This window comes from Pinus tabuliformis, chromosome 6 (assembly GCF_031772625.1).
Source record: "Pinus tabuliformis cultivar Carrire ecotype Pingquan chromosome 6, CPIR1, whole genome shotgun sequence".
Lineage (NCBI taxonomy): Eukaryota > Viridiplantae > Streptophyta > Pinopsida > Pinales > Pinaceae > Pinus > Pinus tabuliformis.
In genome coordinates this window covers 1,231,156,313-1,231,170,459 of record NC_142292.1, presented here as the reverse complement: position 1 = coordinate 1,231,170,459, position 14,147 = coordinate 1,231,156,313, and the positions used below count along the sequence as shown (strand labels likewise).

Below are 14,147 nucleotides of genomic sequence, written 5' to 3'. Positions count from 1 at the left end.
GATAAGATTATGAAGAATCTTCTTTTGGAGGGTGGAAGCATCACAAATCAGATGCCTTCATCATATATACTTCGAGTAATTTCGAAATTTGTCCATAGCCATGATCAAGTCCATCAAATTTTATTCCAACGTCGAATAGTAGGTCAATGGTTTCTTCGTTTACATCTAAAATTTAGATAGCCAGAATGAAAATTTTGCATTTTTTATTGGAGCATTTGGTTGAATAACTTTCGACGCATTAGCTAATCAACACACTATAACTTTTGAGGGGCACGAGAAGGACATTGGAAATATACTAGCATTTCTGCGAGTGGATGACATAAAATTTTCTTTGCCATTTCAGTGATGTCTTCACTTACAAAAGTGTGTAACTTATTAAAATGTTGTGGATTACGAACCTATTCGAGCTCAGTGAGGAGGAGGATGATGAGATGCATTGTATTTATGTTGTGATGCTTCCAATGGTTTAAATGAAACAATTGGTCACAACAACATAGATTTGGAAAATGTTTTCAATACCTTAAGGATCATTGATGATAATAAAGATAGCGGAGAAAAGCTCTAACATTCTAAGACCAAGTTCTATGATCATGAGTTCAGAAGATTACTAGGAAGAGACACTGGATGATGCATCCATTCGATATATATATATATATATATATATATATATAATTTATTTTATGTAAGTTTTTTGGTTTGAAAATTTTAAAAATTCTAATTATAAAAATATATTTTACCCATTTATGTTGAACAAATGATGCTTTCCTATTTTAAAATTTAATTATTTCTGATTTAAAAATTTATAAGCTCTCGACCTGCTATATGTTATAGAATCATAACATATTCTAAATGAATATTAAGAATCATATATTAATAAAATAAAGTGTGAATAGAAAAGCTTTAATAAAATCTTGTGGAGTAGAAATTGTTTTTTGTTTTAACTAGTTTGCGAACAAAGATATGTGTAGCCAATTACGGAAATGTAGTAACATTATAAATATCTTAGATAAACTAAACTTTGAAAACATTTGATATTCAAAATGGCTATCTAAATTTGGTTTTCTGAGTTATAAGGTTTTTAGATAATTCCACACATGAAAGTTTGTTATAGTGCCAAACACCATCACTGCAATTATATTTCTTTTACAAACCTTCTAATTAGCTCTTGTCCAAGACAATTTCTCAAATCCCTACCAACAATATAAATCTAATGTGAATACAATCCACATAATGTTTTTATTTACTCTACATTCTAGGTCCACATGTAGTCAAACGTCCCCATGCCTTCTTAACGGCTAAAATCTCTTCTATTACTTGCGCCCTCACTTACATGCTTGTTGCACAAGAGTACACAATGGGCTAACAACGGATCCTCTTCTCCATAAATGATCGTGGAATTTTTGCATTCTCACACCCTTATCCCCTCGCATTTGAATACCATGTGGTACTTTGTGATTAGTTAGGGATTTATATGTTACATCGCTTGCTACCTAAAGCAATGACCCACTGATGTTAGCATCTATGAAAGAGCTAATTGGATGTAACTTGCTTAAATTAATACCTTGGATGAAATGGAAAATGTTATTGTGCAGCCTAAAGTACAATTTACAAAAAATGGGTTTTGAGTAACACAAACAATAAGGGATTCACACATATCCAATTGAATTTTCAATCACATGGCTCTAATACTTACTTGATTAATACAATAGATGAAATGTAAAATGATATCGTGTAGCCTAAATTCTGGTTTAGGAGATTGGGTTTTGAGTTACATGGACAATAAGTGATTCATGCATATGCAATTAGCTTTTCAATGAAGTGGCTCTATGTCCCATTAAATATTTATGGCTTGAGGTTTTGTAGTGGATCCTAATCATTAGTTTAGTTTAAATATTTATGGCTTGAGGTTTTGTAGTGGATCCTAATCATTAGTTTAGTTTGGGCTAGATATTTAAACGACCAGTGGTCCATGCATCCTCCTATCGGATAATTGAAGTCTTGCATGCTTCCTTCGTCACCTATCCTTCCACCTTATACCTTATGCCTTCTCTCCTAAGACATTGCCGTATTTTTCTTTGTTATGTGAGTGTAGAGTCAGCACTTTTCATGTAACATTACTTTCATGTGGCTAGTGCTTGTTTTCCTCGCAACGTACTGAGTTATTGCCTTGCCCTTTTCATATTTATAACTTCATGTGCAATTTTTGTGATTCCAATGAATTTTTGAAAGAAAAATAATAATCCTTTTACTAGACATTCATTCAATCTCTAAAGATGCAATTTTAAGTGCTCTTTAGAACATAGTGAACAATACGAACCATACAAATAAAGGAAAATTAATTTAGATCTTTATAAATTCATTGAAATAACAATTTCCAATTTTTTAATCTTTAAGTTTGAATATTTATTGATAATTTAAGTAAAATTTCTCAATGTAATATTAAATTGAAATAAAATTTCAAAATATATTCGTATAAATTATATGATATAAAATTACTAAAAAAAATTAAATCACTAAATTAAAATAAAGCTTAAGAATTTTAATAAAATATTTGTCATAACTCAAATAGAATTTTCAAACAAGAAATTAGAATAGAATAAAGCTTAAAAAAATATTACTATGAAGCATGCTAGGTTAAGTTATTAGAACGATGACATATTTGGATAGATTAAACTATGAATTAAATATATATAATAATTGATAATTAATAAATTAAGGAGTTAGCATAAATTAAGTAGTAGACTGGTGTAAGGCTTGCCTGCAGAGTGTCGGGTTGGTGTGGGTGGGGTGCTATAAGAGCCTCAGCTGACGGGAGGGGAGGTCGTTAACATTCTATCTAGCACAATTTTGAATTTCTTTTTGGTGGCAGGTCCAATCCGTACCAATATTATTAATTGGTGGCAGGTCTAGTCAGTATGAATAATATTAATTGATATGAAAGAGGGAAAATTAGAGTAGAGTGGGGAAGAAAAGGGGAATATATATAACATAATAAATAGCATAAATTAATATGAAACAGGGAGAATAGTTGTGTTGGAAAGGGAAATTGTATACTATAAATTGAAATGAAAAAAAGGAAATTTTACAGATTAAAAGAAAATGAAACAAATTTAATTTGTAGTATTGTTGTTTAATATCTAGGTTTTATATAAAATGTAATTGGTAGTAAAAGTATAAATTTTTTTAATTATTAGAAATTTTTAATTATTAAAATTGATGATTTGCAAGGTTCTATTTTGTAAGCAACATTATAATAGTTTAGATTTTTTTCAACTTTTGAATTTAGGTTTCTATTTTAGAATATTAAGACAAATTTTCAAAATATTAAAACAAATAAAATTGTTAAAGTTTTTAAGTTGGGAGATTTTTATTTTTGAATTCACAACGTTAAGATTCAGTAAGTATTTAGTTAAAACAATGAAATTTCTATTTTGCATTAAAATCATTTATAACAAAAATTTACACAACAAATGGCATCAATTGGCTTTTGTTTGTTGTCTATATTCTTAAATAACTAATGCATCTACAAATGCTTATAAGTCTTTAACTTGCATTATGACTCCTACACAAGTTGCGCATACAGTAAAGCTAGCTATTCAACATACATAAAAATGTTTGAAAGAAAAATATTATATATTATTAAGGAACAAATAATTAATTATGAAAAGGCGTGTTTAGTTAGGGGCATCCCAAAGAGCTATAAAGATTTATAATGGAGTGGAAGTTGTTTATTCTTATCAATACACTATATTATTTTGAAATATGTTGTTAGTAAATGAATGATTATGTTTTAGGAATTTTATATTTTTATGACAAAAGCAATAAAAAAATATTTAAAAGTATTTGGATACACAGGTAATAAGTGTAAAATTGAGACTATAATATAAGTTGTATTAATGTAGAAAGAGACTCAAATGCAACAAGAATTTAGAGGAAGAACTTAAATTGTATCTTCAAAAATATCTTTATATTGATATTGGAAGTGATAGAAAATCACAAATGTGTTTTTTGGAATTTTTTGTAGTGTAGCTTAAAAGGCATTTTGTTAAAGATTTCCCATTATAACTTAGGAATATTTTATTTACATAGTGACATAATAATTTTTTATGTTTTTCTTAGATTACAATATAACCTGCTATAGGCAGGTATAATAAGAGAAGCTAAGAAATTAATTTAATGATGAAGTTGGTGGATAATTGGTTACCATGAGTGTTTAAGTTTGCAACCATCTTCTAGATTGAAGTTGTTTGCTTGTTTTTAAAGTTCTAAGGTTCTCAAATAATATGGGATGAGTATTTGGTGATGCAAATAAATAGAGTGTTGTTTGGAAATAATAAATTTGGTAGAGAAATCATGAAGGGAATTCATGATATTTTCTTTTGTATGAGATTAGGTAGACTGATTGGTTTGGTTGATGTAGGATTTGCCAAAAAACTAGGGAATTTGATAAACACCTTATGGAATCAATGGAATGCATTTATGTTTGATGCTTTTAAATACTTGTTTACATATATCATGTGGCTTGAAGAAATATTTATACACTTTTGAGATAAAATCCAAGAAATTTCATTAATAATGTCAAGATTATATGTTTCTGAAATTTGGGATAGGGAAGAAGAGATAGAAAAGGGATTCTTATGTTTTAGGTAGATGACAAAAGTTTTGTTGATTTGAGAAGTAGAATAGCCATTAGATTAAAGGGTGTTAGTAAGATGAATTTTATCTTTGCTTAGGTGTTGCAGGGTGGGATTCAAATAACTAGCACTAGTAGCCATAATTGTAAGGACAACAACCTTTTGAAGTGTGATGGTAGGAATGTTCACAAAACTATTTATTAGTATGAACATTTTATGAAACATTTGTTGGGAAAAGGAGTCATAAAGTTGATAGATGACTAGGAAATATAGTAAAGCGAGAGAATTGTCTTGTTGGGCTTCCATGGTAGATTGAATGTGGGTAGTTGTTGTTGAGATGGTCAAGAAACAAGTTAGGAAAGAATGGCCATGGGATTATGTAACAAATGTATCATTAACCAATTAGAAACAACTTTTGGGTTTCAAATGGGAACTATCAAGGGATAAAGTTTCAAAGTGCTTGATGATGTTTTTTGTCACCACATGAGATAAAAAAGATCTCATGGTAGTTCCTTTGGTTTATTCATAAAATTTACCTTTGACACTAAAAAAGGTTAACGAAGGGGAAAGTTATGTAAGATTTAAGGCTTTAGGCTCAACTAAATAAAAAATAATATCATGATCTTTTGAGTAACAAAGAAATTATGTCAAGATAACTAGGTTTTGTTCATAATGTTCGAGATAATGAAGTACATGAATGCAAACCAATAAAATCTTTTATAATGAAGCATTTTGAACTACAAGTGATTGAATCTTCCTGGATAGTAACATAGCTAAGGCGTAGTTGTTGGTTATAATCTCTCAATCAATGAGATTAAGAAGGTGTCTTTCATATGAATTTTGTGTTGCCCATAAATTTTATTAGTTTGATAGTTGTGAGGAAAAATATGTTTTTCTATTTTGGGATTGAAGGATGAATCTTCTTCACAATTTGGTTTCTCTCGTGCCATTATCTATCCTTAGGATTTGTCAATTGGGGCCAATTTTCCAAATTTTTTGTTGTCCTCATCAACTCATTAGAGCCTTACTTTACAAAATTCTCTTTAATTTGTTGATTACAATTGGTGCAAAATCTTATACTATAGGTGAAACTTTTTTTACCTTTTACCCGTAGAGCATGTATGGTTGAATAAATTTAAGTTCTCCACATTAGCTACTAAATATATACCCATCTAAGGAGTTCGGTTTAGTTTAAAATGATTATCACAAAGTTCACCAATGATTTCCAAAGGTCCATTTCTCAAAGCTTCAACTTCTTCGATGTCCCTTACAAGCATTATTTCTTTAGATAAAACAATTGTTTCCCTAGCAGTGATTTTTTAACTCATTTTATGTCGATCATGTTTAAGCTTATAACTTTACTCACTTTTCTCAAGTTGCTCCTACATCTTCGAATTCACTTTCGTGATCATATCTATGGACTTGTCTTCTATTCTTTCCTATCTTGCATTTTTTGTATGTCTTCCTTTCACAATCCATAAACTACATCAAAGGTTAGGTTGTTGAAGTCTGGAATGGAAAATTCATGGGTGGAGGCATGAATTTCCCTATTATAGGAGTAACTGAATGTAATTGCTTGGTCATCACATGACTTTGGTTGATTGTTGTTATTTCCTCTTAGCAATAAAATGGAGAAAAGTTTTATTACGACTTCAATTTACCCATTCATTTGAGGATGAAAAGTAATATTTTTTTTTAGCATAGTATCCATCCTTCCTCTCAAAATGATCCAAAACTTGCCCAAGATATAGTCTTGATTGAATGTTGGAAGATATTTGTATCTATACATTACCAAAGAATAATATGGTCTCTTCACTGTCTATGATGGAGTTATTGCAAGGAATAAGTACATAGGCATCTTGTTAAATCTATACATAAGCATAGCAGGGAGTCATGGTCTCTCCTAGGCATAGCACATAGAACTCAAGTTCCATATTATTTGACTTATTGATGCTACAAAGTACACAATCACTGATAAAAAGAACTTCTTGCATCTTCAACTAGTAAATTTACTATTGTAGATTTTCAACTTTCGCCCCAAAGCCAAGGTGGCCATCTATTTGCCATGTTATTTAATCCGCTGGAGTCTCATTGTATGTGTTATACACAACTTGGCCACATTAAACGATATCTCTTATTGAAGAAGAGATTAATTTCCTTTTAGATGAAGCACTATTTTCTCCCAAAACCACTAAAACAAATGTTGACAATTGGCATATCTATAATATCGAATTAGAAATTCATGTTGAAAGTATCAAGTTGCAAAATCAATTCCATAGTTACAATCTTTTGCATCGGTGGTTGTTAATTGCAAAATCAATTGAAGCATTACAATCATTTGTACATGTGGCCTTTACATTATATTGGCTAGTTTGGTTGTCACATCTTACTTATATTAGATAATAAAGTGAAATTATTGAAAAAATTGATTTCGAGTATAACGACTTGCCTAGTATGTTTTGCTTAGACTCTTCATGTACTGCAATGATTGGTGGTTGGATTGGACTATGGTTTCCTTCCAAAAGAGAGAGTGGAACCATTTTTCACTCCCTAAAGTAGCAAAGATAACCCATCATCATAACTAAGGTAGTCTATTAGTGCTTCACGCAACAACTTTCATGGTAGTAAGCCGATATTCCTCCTCGCATAAGGACTACCTCCATGGAATACCTATTACCAACTTGTATCAATTTTAATCTTAAAAGGTTCTTGGAAGTTACGCATTGCCAACACTAGTGCTTCACTTATTTTCCCTTTTATTAGTTCTTCAAAACACCCATGTTGTTATTTTCCTAAATGAGAAATTTTCCTTTTTATTGTTATGGCATGCATTGGTTCAACTATTATTGAAAAAGTTGAAATAAACTTCCTCATAGATTTGTGTTTACCTAGATGAAACTTGTTATCTTTGTCACATGTTATGGGAAGGCCATTTTTCAATACCTTCAATCATGGTTGGATGAAGCTTATCCAAGGTACACCAAGGACTCCCTCATAATTTCATAGATTAGAAATTAACTACTTCTTCCATAGTCTGTAATTACCTATTTCCAATGTTACATGTGTTCTTCTTAATTATAACTAATGATTTGAACGTCATCCAAATTTATGATCATAAATAAAATTATAAATAGACATAGAATGTTGTTCATCAAATGCATACAAATTGTAGGTGCGTTATAGAAATGAAAATGCATAACTAACCATTTAGAGAAGCCATCCCATATCTTGAATGTTGTATTTTAAGTGTGTTCGTCTTTTACTTTCATTTGTGGATACCTTGTTTTAACGTCGAACTTTGTGAAGAATTTACCTTGTTTCAATTGATCCAACATGTCATTTATCTATGGAAAAAGATACACTATACATTTGGGAGAAAAGCTAACATTATTTTGATGTTAAAATTGTCATAAAATTTTCATATAAAAATATGCTATATGGCACCAAAATGTTTTGTAATGTAAAATTACTGATAGTATATTTGTCTAATAAGTGGTGTTTAAATGATGGATCACATGGTAGAGATTATGTCCTAAAATACCTGGTTTTTGACATTAGGTTTATTGCTCATTAATATCAATCTGAAATGTATGAATGTAGGAAAACTAATTAAATTGATAATCAAACTGATTATAACATTGCTTAATCAAATGGAAGTCGATGTTTGTGATGTAGTTATCATGCTTCGGTAATGGTAAATTGATGTTGCTAAAGTGTGCCTACTTGATTTTAAAGATGTCAAACTACTATTGTACAAGCTTTCAAAAACATCCATGACATGTATAACCAACATCACGTTGTTTTTTTAAATAAAAATGAATATAAAAAGTTTTTGAATGTTATGCAAAAACAATATGATTCATTAAAATAGGCCCTTCATTTCTTTCTTTATATATTAAAACAATATTATTAATTTTGATTTATATTGTTATTACCCAGAAAAACAACATTATTTTTTTAATAAAATATTATTCATAATTAAAAATAAATTATTATTTTTTAATATATAAAAATATAATTAAAAGTCTTTCTTATTTATATAGTATTATATCATAATATTTCAATTAAGAATAATATTTCCATTTTAATGATCATACTCAACTTACACTAGTGAATTTCGTAAATATTATATTGTCAAATAATATTGGTGAGACATTCACCAATATTTAGATTTTGTAATCATCATAAATTAAAAAAAAAATATTTATAATAAAACAATATTTTGTTACTACCTTTAAAGTAACATCTTTATTTTTCATTGAAACACGAGGTAATGCATCAATTATTTTTCTTATTATTTGTATGCATGTATTTGAATAAATTTCTCATTTGTTTATCAATTTGATTTGGAACAAAATTATTTTTAATAAATATTTGGGTCAATATGTTTTATAAAAATTAAAATATTAGATGTATTTATATCAAAATTTGTTAAATTATTATATAAAAGAAATTATGGAAATTTTGAAAATATTAATAATAAAACAATATTTTGTTACGATCTTCAAAGTAACATTTTTAGTTTTCAGTGAAACATTTGAGGTAATGCATAGATTGCCTTTTTAAGTAATTTTTATTATTATTTGCATGCATGTATTTGAATAAATTTCTCATTTGTTTATCGATGGAATAAAATCACTTTAAATGTTATTTTTAATAAACATTTGGATCCATATGTTTTATAAAAGTTAAAATATTGGATGCATTTATATCAAAATTAGTTAACATTACTATATAAAATAAATTATGAAGATTATTCCATATTCAACAATGGTAACTATAATAACAACATAATAGTACATCATATTTATAAAAATTTATTTGAGTTCTTATTTATATGGAACTAATCAAATGCTTAACAATATTGACAACAATTTATTTTACTCATCTGTTTATGCTAAAAGGCTTAAAAATGTCTTATCTTAATTTTAAACAAATAAATGAAAATTAATAAGAAAAATAATTATTTTCCTTTTAACAATAATACTCATTAACTTTTAAATATAATTAGAATATTTATATATTTAATTTTAATTTCAAATCAATAAAAATAAACAAATTTTATAATATTATATATTTGAAAATTACATGTTGTAGATGCTTCAAAAAAAACATATATAAAAAAAATGGTGCCAAGATAACAAATTTTATAATATTATTTTTAAAGATAAAACATTTAATTAACACCTTAATACTTTTTTTTTAACTTCCTTAAAACAAAACAATTTAATACACCACACTTAATAGAATTTGATTTCTATTCTTATTTATATAGAACTAATCAAACACTCAACAAAATTAACAACAATTTATTTTACCCATCCTTTTAAATTAAAATGTTTAAAAATATCTTATCCTACTATTAAACAATTAAAAAAATTAATAATTTTCTTATTAACTATTTAAAACAATCTCAAATCTTATTCATTTAGTTAAAATATTTCTATATTCAATTTTGGATTTAAATTAAAAAAATTAAATTTATAACAACATTTTAAAAGATAAAATATTTAATTAACGCTTTAATAAAATATTTTATAATTTCCTAAAACAAAAAAATTAAGATAATAAAGTACCTTAAATAAATATTGTACTTTTGTTGATTTAAAACCCTTAAAATAATCAAATATAATACACATAATCCAGTGAAATCAATATAATCACATAGAGATTGTCTCCGGATTCAAATAAATCTCTAATATAAATAAACAACACATTTTCTAACGACAATGTGTCTAAGAGAACGCTTACTTCCTTCATATGCAAACAAATCATTAATACAACATACATATTTTCCAGATTCCTATTTTCTCCAATTCTCACTTTATAGAGGAGCATGGCAGTAAAGCTTTCACAACATTATAAGGATATATTTATAATAATTTTAACGTATCATATATTGGGAGTTGTGTTTAAATGGAGAATATATATATATATATATATATATATATATGGGGAAAATATAATAATCCCAAGATTTAATTGAGTAGAGGGGTTTATTTTACAATTTAGTATGATACTGATGTGTAAGTTTGTTTTTCTATCAGACTTAACATTTGTGAACTAAAAATAAATTATTCTCTTAATAAAAAATAATGTTAACTAATTTAATTTATGTTGATATCAATATATTTACACATTATATTTTACGATCTAAAATAATTCACTTCAAAAACCTTTTAATCTTATCGACTCGTAATAGATCCCCATTTAAATATATTATTTACTAAATATATACGTTTGATGTTTTCTTTCATTTATTGAAAAATTAAAACTTCGATTGTTTTCAAGATTCTTCATCTCAAGGTCTGACATTGATGTTTTGCTATGGAAGCATGAAGCGAGGTTTGGATAATAATTCGAAAGGTCAAGCCATGAGTAGGAATGAGGTATCTTTAAACTCAAGTACAAGCTTTGTTTCTTTTTATTTGGATTCATATGTGTTCTTATTTATCTAGATACTTGTTATATTTATGGAACTGGCGCAATTGATATGATATAATCAATGATGATTTCCTAGAGAAATGAGTGAATTTGCCGAGAAAATAGTTCAAGCTTTAGAAAAATGTTTTGCAGCAAGACAATTCTTTAACAAGTTTTAGAAAGTTGGCTTCTATTAAATCAATTATGAATTCTCCGATGAAAACAAGGTAAGAGAATAAGTGAATTATTTTGGAAATGGAAATGACGAGTTATATAAAATTATAGTTTAGTGTAAATATATTTAATTAAATAACATAGGATAGTTATTTACAAATGGTAAAAGTTGTTATACAATTTAATAAAAAATCAAATTTTTATTTTATAATAGTTTTATATGTAATTTTAACAAATCAAAATTTATATTATTTTATATTATTTTATAGAATCATCATAATGGATATATATTGGATTTATATGTACATAAATAATATAAAACAATTTTGATTTTTTTGAGTAAGATATGAAATCATTTTAATAAGAAGTTGATTTTATTTTAATGTTTGGGAAGAATAATTGTTATTTTAGTCATTTAGCTCCAATTTTTACCAAGTTCCTGATAATAAGGTATTTTTTAGGGCTAAAACATGTATATTTCTTATATAAAGAAATGTCTTATTGAAAAAAACCACTCCATATAAATTGATGATGATGATGATGACGACTGAATGTCAGCGAAAGTCTATAAGGTCTATTGGACATTAAGAGGGTAAGAGAATAATCAAAGTTAGTTAAAATTTTGTTTCAATGTTAGAAAGTCAATGAGATAAGTCTTCCAAGGTCAACATAGTAGAAGGTTGGTAGAATGACAAATATTTTCAAAATTTGTTTGAAAATGAGTATACTATGGACAATCTAAAAGAAAGTGTTTTTCATCTTCCACCCTTATAGTATTGAAAATGTGATTAACTCTTTCAACCCATAATGTGATGATGATGATGATTAATGTCAGCTAAAGTATATATGGTCTATTGGACATTAGGAGGGTAAGAGAATAATCAAAATTATTTAGAATTTTGTTTCAATGTTAGAAAATCATTGAGAGAAGTCTTCCAAGGTCAACATAGTAGAAGGCTTGTAGTATGATATATTTTCAAAATTTGTTTGAAAGTGAGTATACAATGGACAATCTAAAAGAATGTGTTTTTTCATATTCCACCCTTATAGTATTAAAAATGTGATTGACTCTTTCAACCCGTTATGTTTTGAATATTGACCAATGCACTATTTCACTATGAAGCTCATGGGAATTAGTTCTTATCTTAGCAACATTGATTTTCCTATTTGCCCTAGTCAAGATAGAAATATATTTTTGATTTTCGAGATTGGGGTTGATCATCTCCTTGTAACAACTTAGTTTTTTTTTCCTCTAACACTTTATCACTTGATTTGTAAAATGTTGTGGATATTCCATTGGACAATTGGTCACATCAAATCTAATAAAATTGTGCTTAAAATTTTGAAATCTATATTACGAGGGTTAACTTCCCCTTATATTTTTAGATCTATTAACTACATTTTATTGTGTATGCATGCAAATTATAATTAGGAAAAAAATAGAGAAATATGAAATTAAACTCACAAACCTCAATTGAAAACAAGATGTAACCTAAGAAATCTTTTGAGAGAAAACCCAATTGGAAGTTGAGGTTGCTCTGCTCTCTATCTCTAAATGTAAATGGATGTAAGTACAAAGAAGCGAGACATGTGGCCTGTGGGCTACTATAATCCATACATCCTCTCGTTTTTCTCTCTTCCTATCCACTCTCAGCTACACTGCTCATTTATGGAACAAAATGCACGCCAACAGAATGACACCCCTATTCCCCCTAGTGGCTTGGTTATAACACAACCTGATAGTCTACTAGCGGTCAAGCCTGACTCCATCTCTTAACTAGAGTTACAATATGGATTCTTTTGAATTCCACTTTATCATGATCATGTGGCTAGATAGTTTTCCATGAATAATGGGGTTAACATCCTATTGAATTATGTTATTTAAAAAATGAAGCTCAACTTTAGAGTGACATAACTTTTGCCTATAGAGTCTGGTTGAGGTGATTCTTATGTCATTAGAAGGGTATCTGTGTGTAAAAGTGTACAAAAAGGTGAAATTCTTAAGCAAAAAAAAAAGTCCCATCAAATTCCATTTGATACCCCAAACAATTGTTGGAAGGTTTTAGACCACGATTTGCTAAACTAGGCCCTGTAGGTAAAAATTCTTCTATGAGATGATTACTCCATTTTTTCCATTTTGAAAGCTTAAAAATGGGTGAAGAAAAACATAATTATCCAATTTAGATAATCTCCCATAATTTCTGCTTAAATTTTGGAGTATCCTTATTCTGCAAAATGCCTCCTCCTTTGTCTCCCAATGATTTGGCTAAGATTGGGCATCCCTATGTCATCAACGCTCGCACGAAAGTTGGAGGTTTTGGATATAGTTAGATTTTTTTTTAGGAAACAACTTGGTTTCGATGTTGTATAGATTTTTTTTATACATAAGTTACCTTGGCATCACCATGCTTCAATGGGGGAAAGGTTTTATTCAAACAAGAGGGTGGGGTAGGGAATATATCTTTTAATCTCTAGATTGTAGGTTTTAGAATACTTTTAGATCTATTCAATATTCCTCCACAACTCTCTCAAGATATTGTAACGCCAAACCTCACATTCATATAAAATAATAGTAGTGATGAAAGTCTAAAAGAGGTTTTTTTTTTTTTTTACAATCTCATGATAAAATATCTACTAACTTACAATTGTTTTCAAGCCCATAATAAGATTTAGATCCTCCATTTATCCTTTTCTTAACTCTATAATTCCAAGTGAGCTTGATATGGTTGCCAATTCCAAGGTATCTATATAAAGGAACTTCCTACAAGTAAAGGTTTTCATATATGAAAGTATAGTATATGATATTTTTGGATTTAATTATGATGAATTTAGTTTTGTCACTATTAATAGTCATAACCATGTTAGGGTAGAAATAATGGGGGATTGTTATATGCTTTCCAAGATCGTAATGGCTCC

General features: G+C 28.1%; 1 protein-coding gene across 3 annotated transcripts in view; it reads left to right on the top strand.

Moving 5' to 3' along the window:
• LOC149263140 (MADS-box protein AGL24-like) overlaps positions 1 to 14,147 on the top strand; it is a 293,922-nt gene that overhangs the window by 182,394 nt on the left and 97,381 nt on the right. For all 3 annotated transcript variants that reach the window (XM_089387219.1, XM_089387216.1, XM_089387221.1), the window contains exon 2: positions 10,969 to 11,023. In XM_089387219.1, the coding sequence (XP_089243345.1) occupies positions 10,969 to 11,023 (55 nt within the window). The remainder of the gene's footprint in view (positions 1 to 10,968; positions 11,024 to 14,147) is intronic.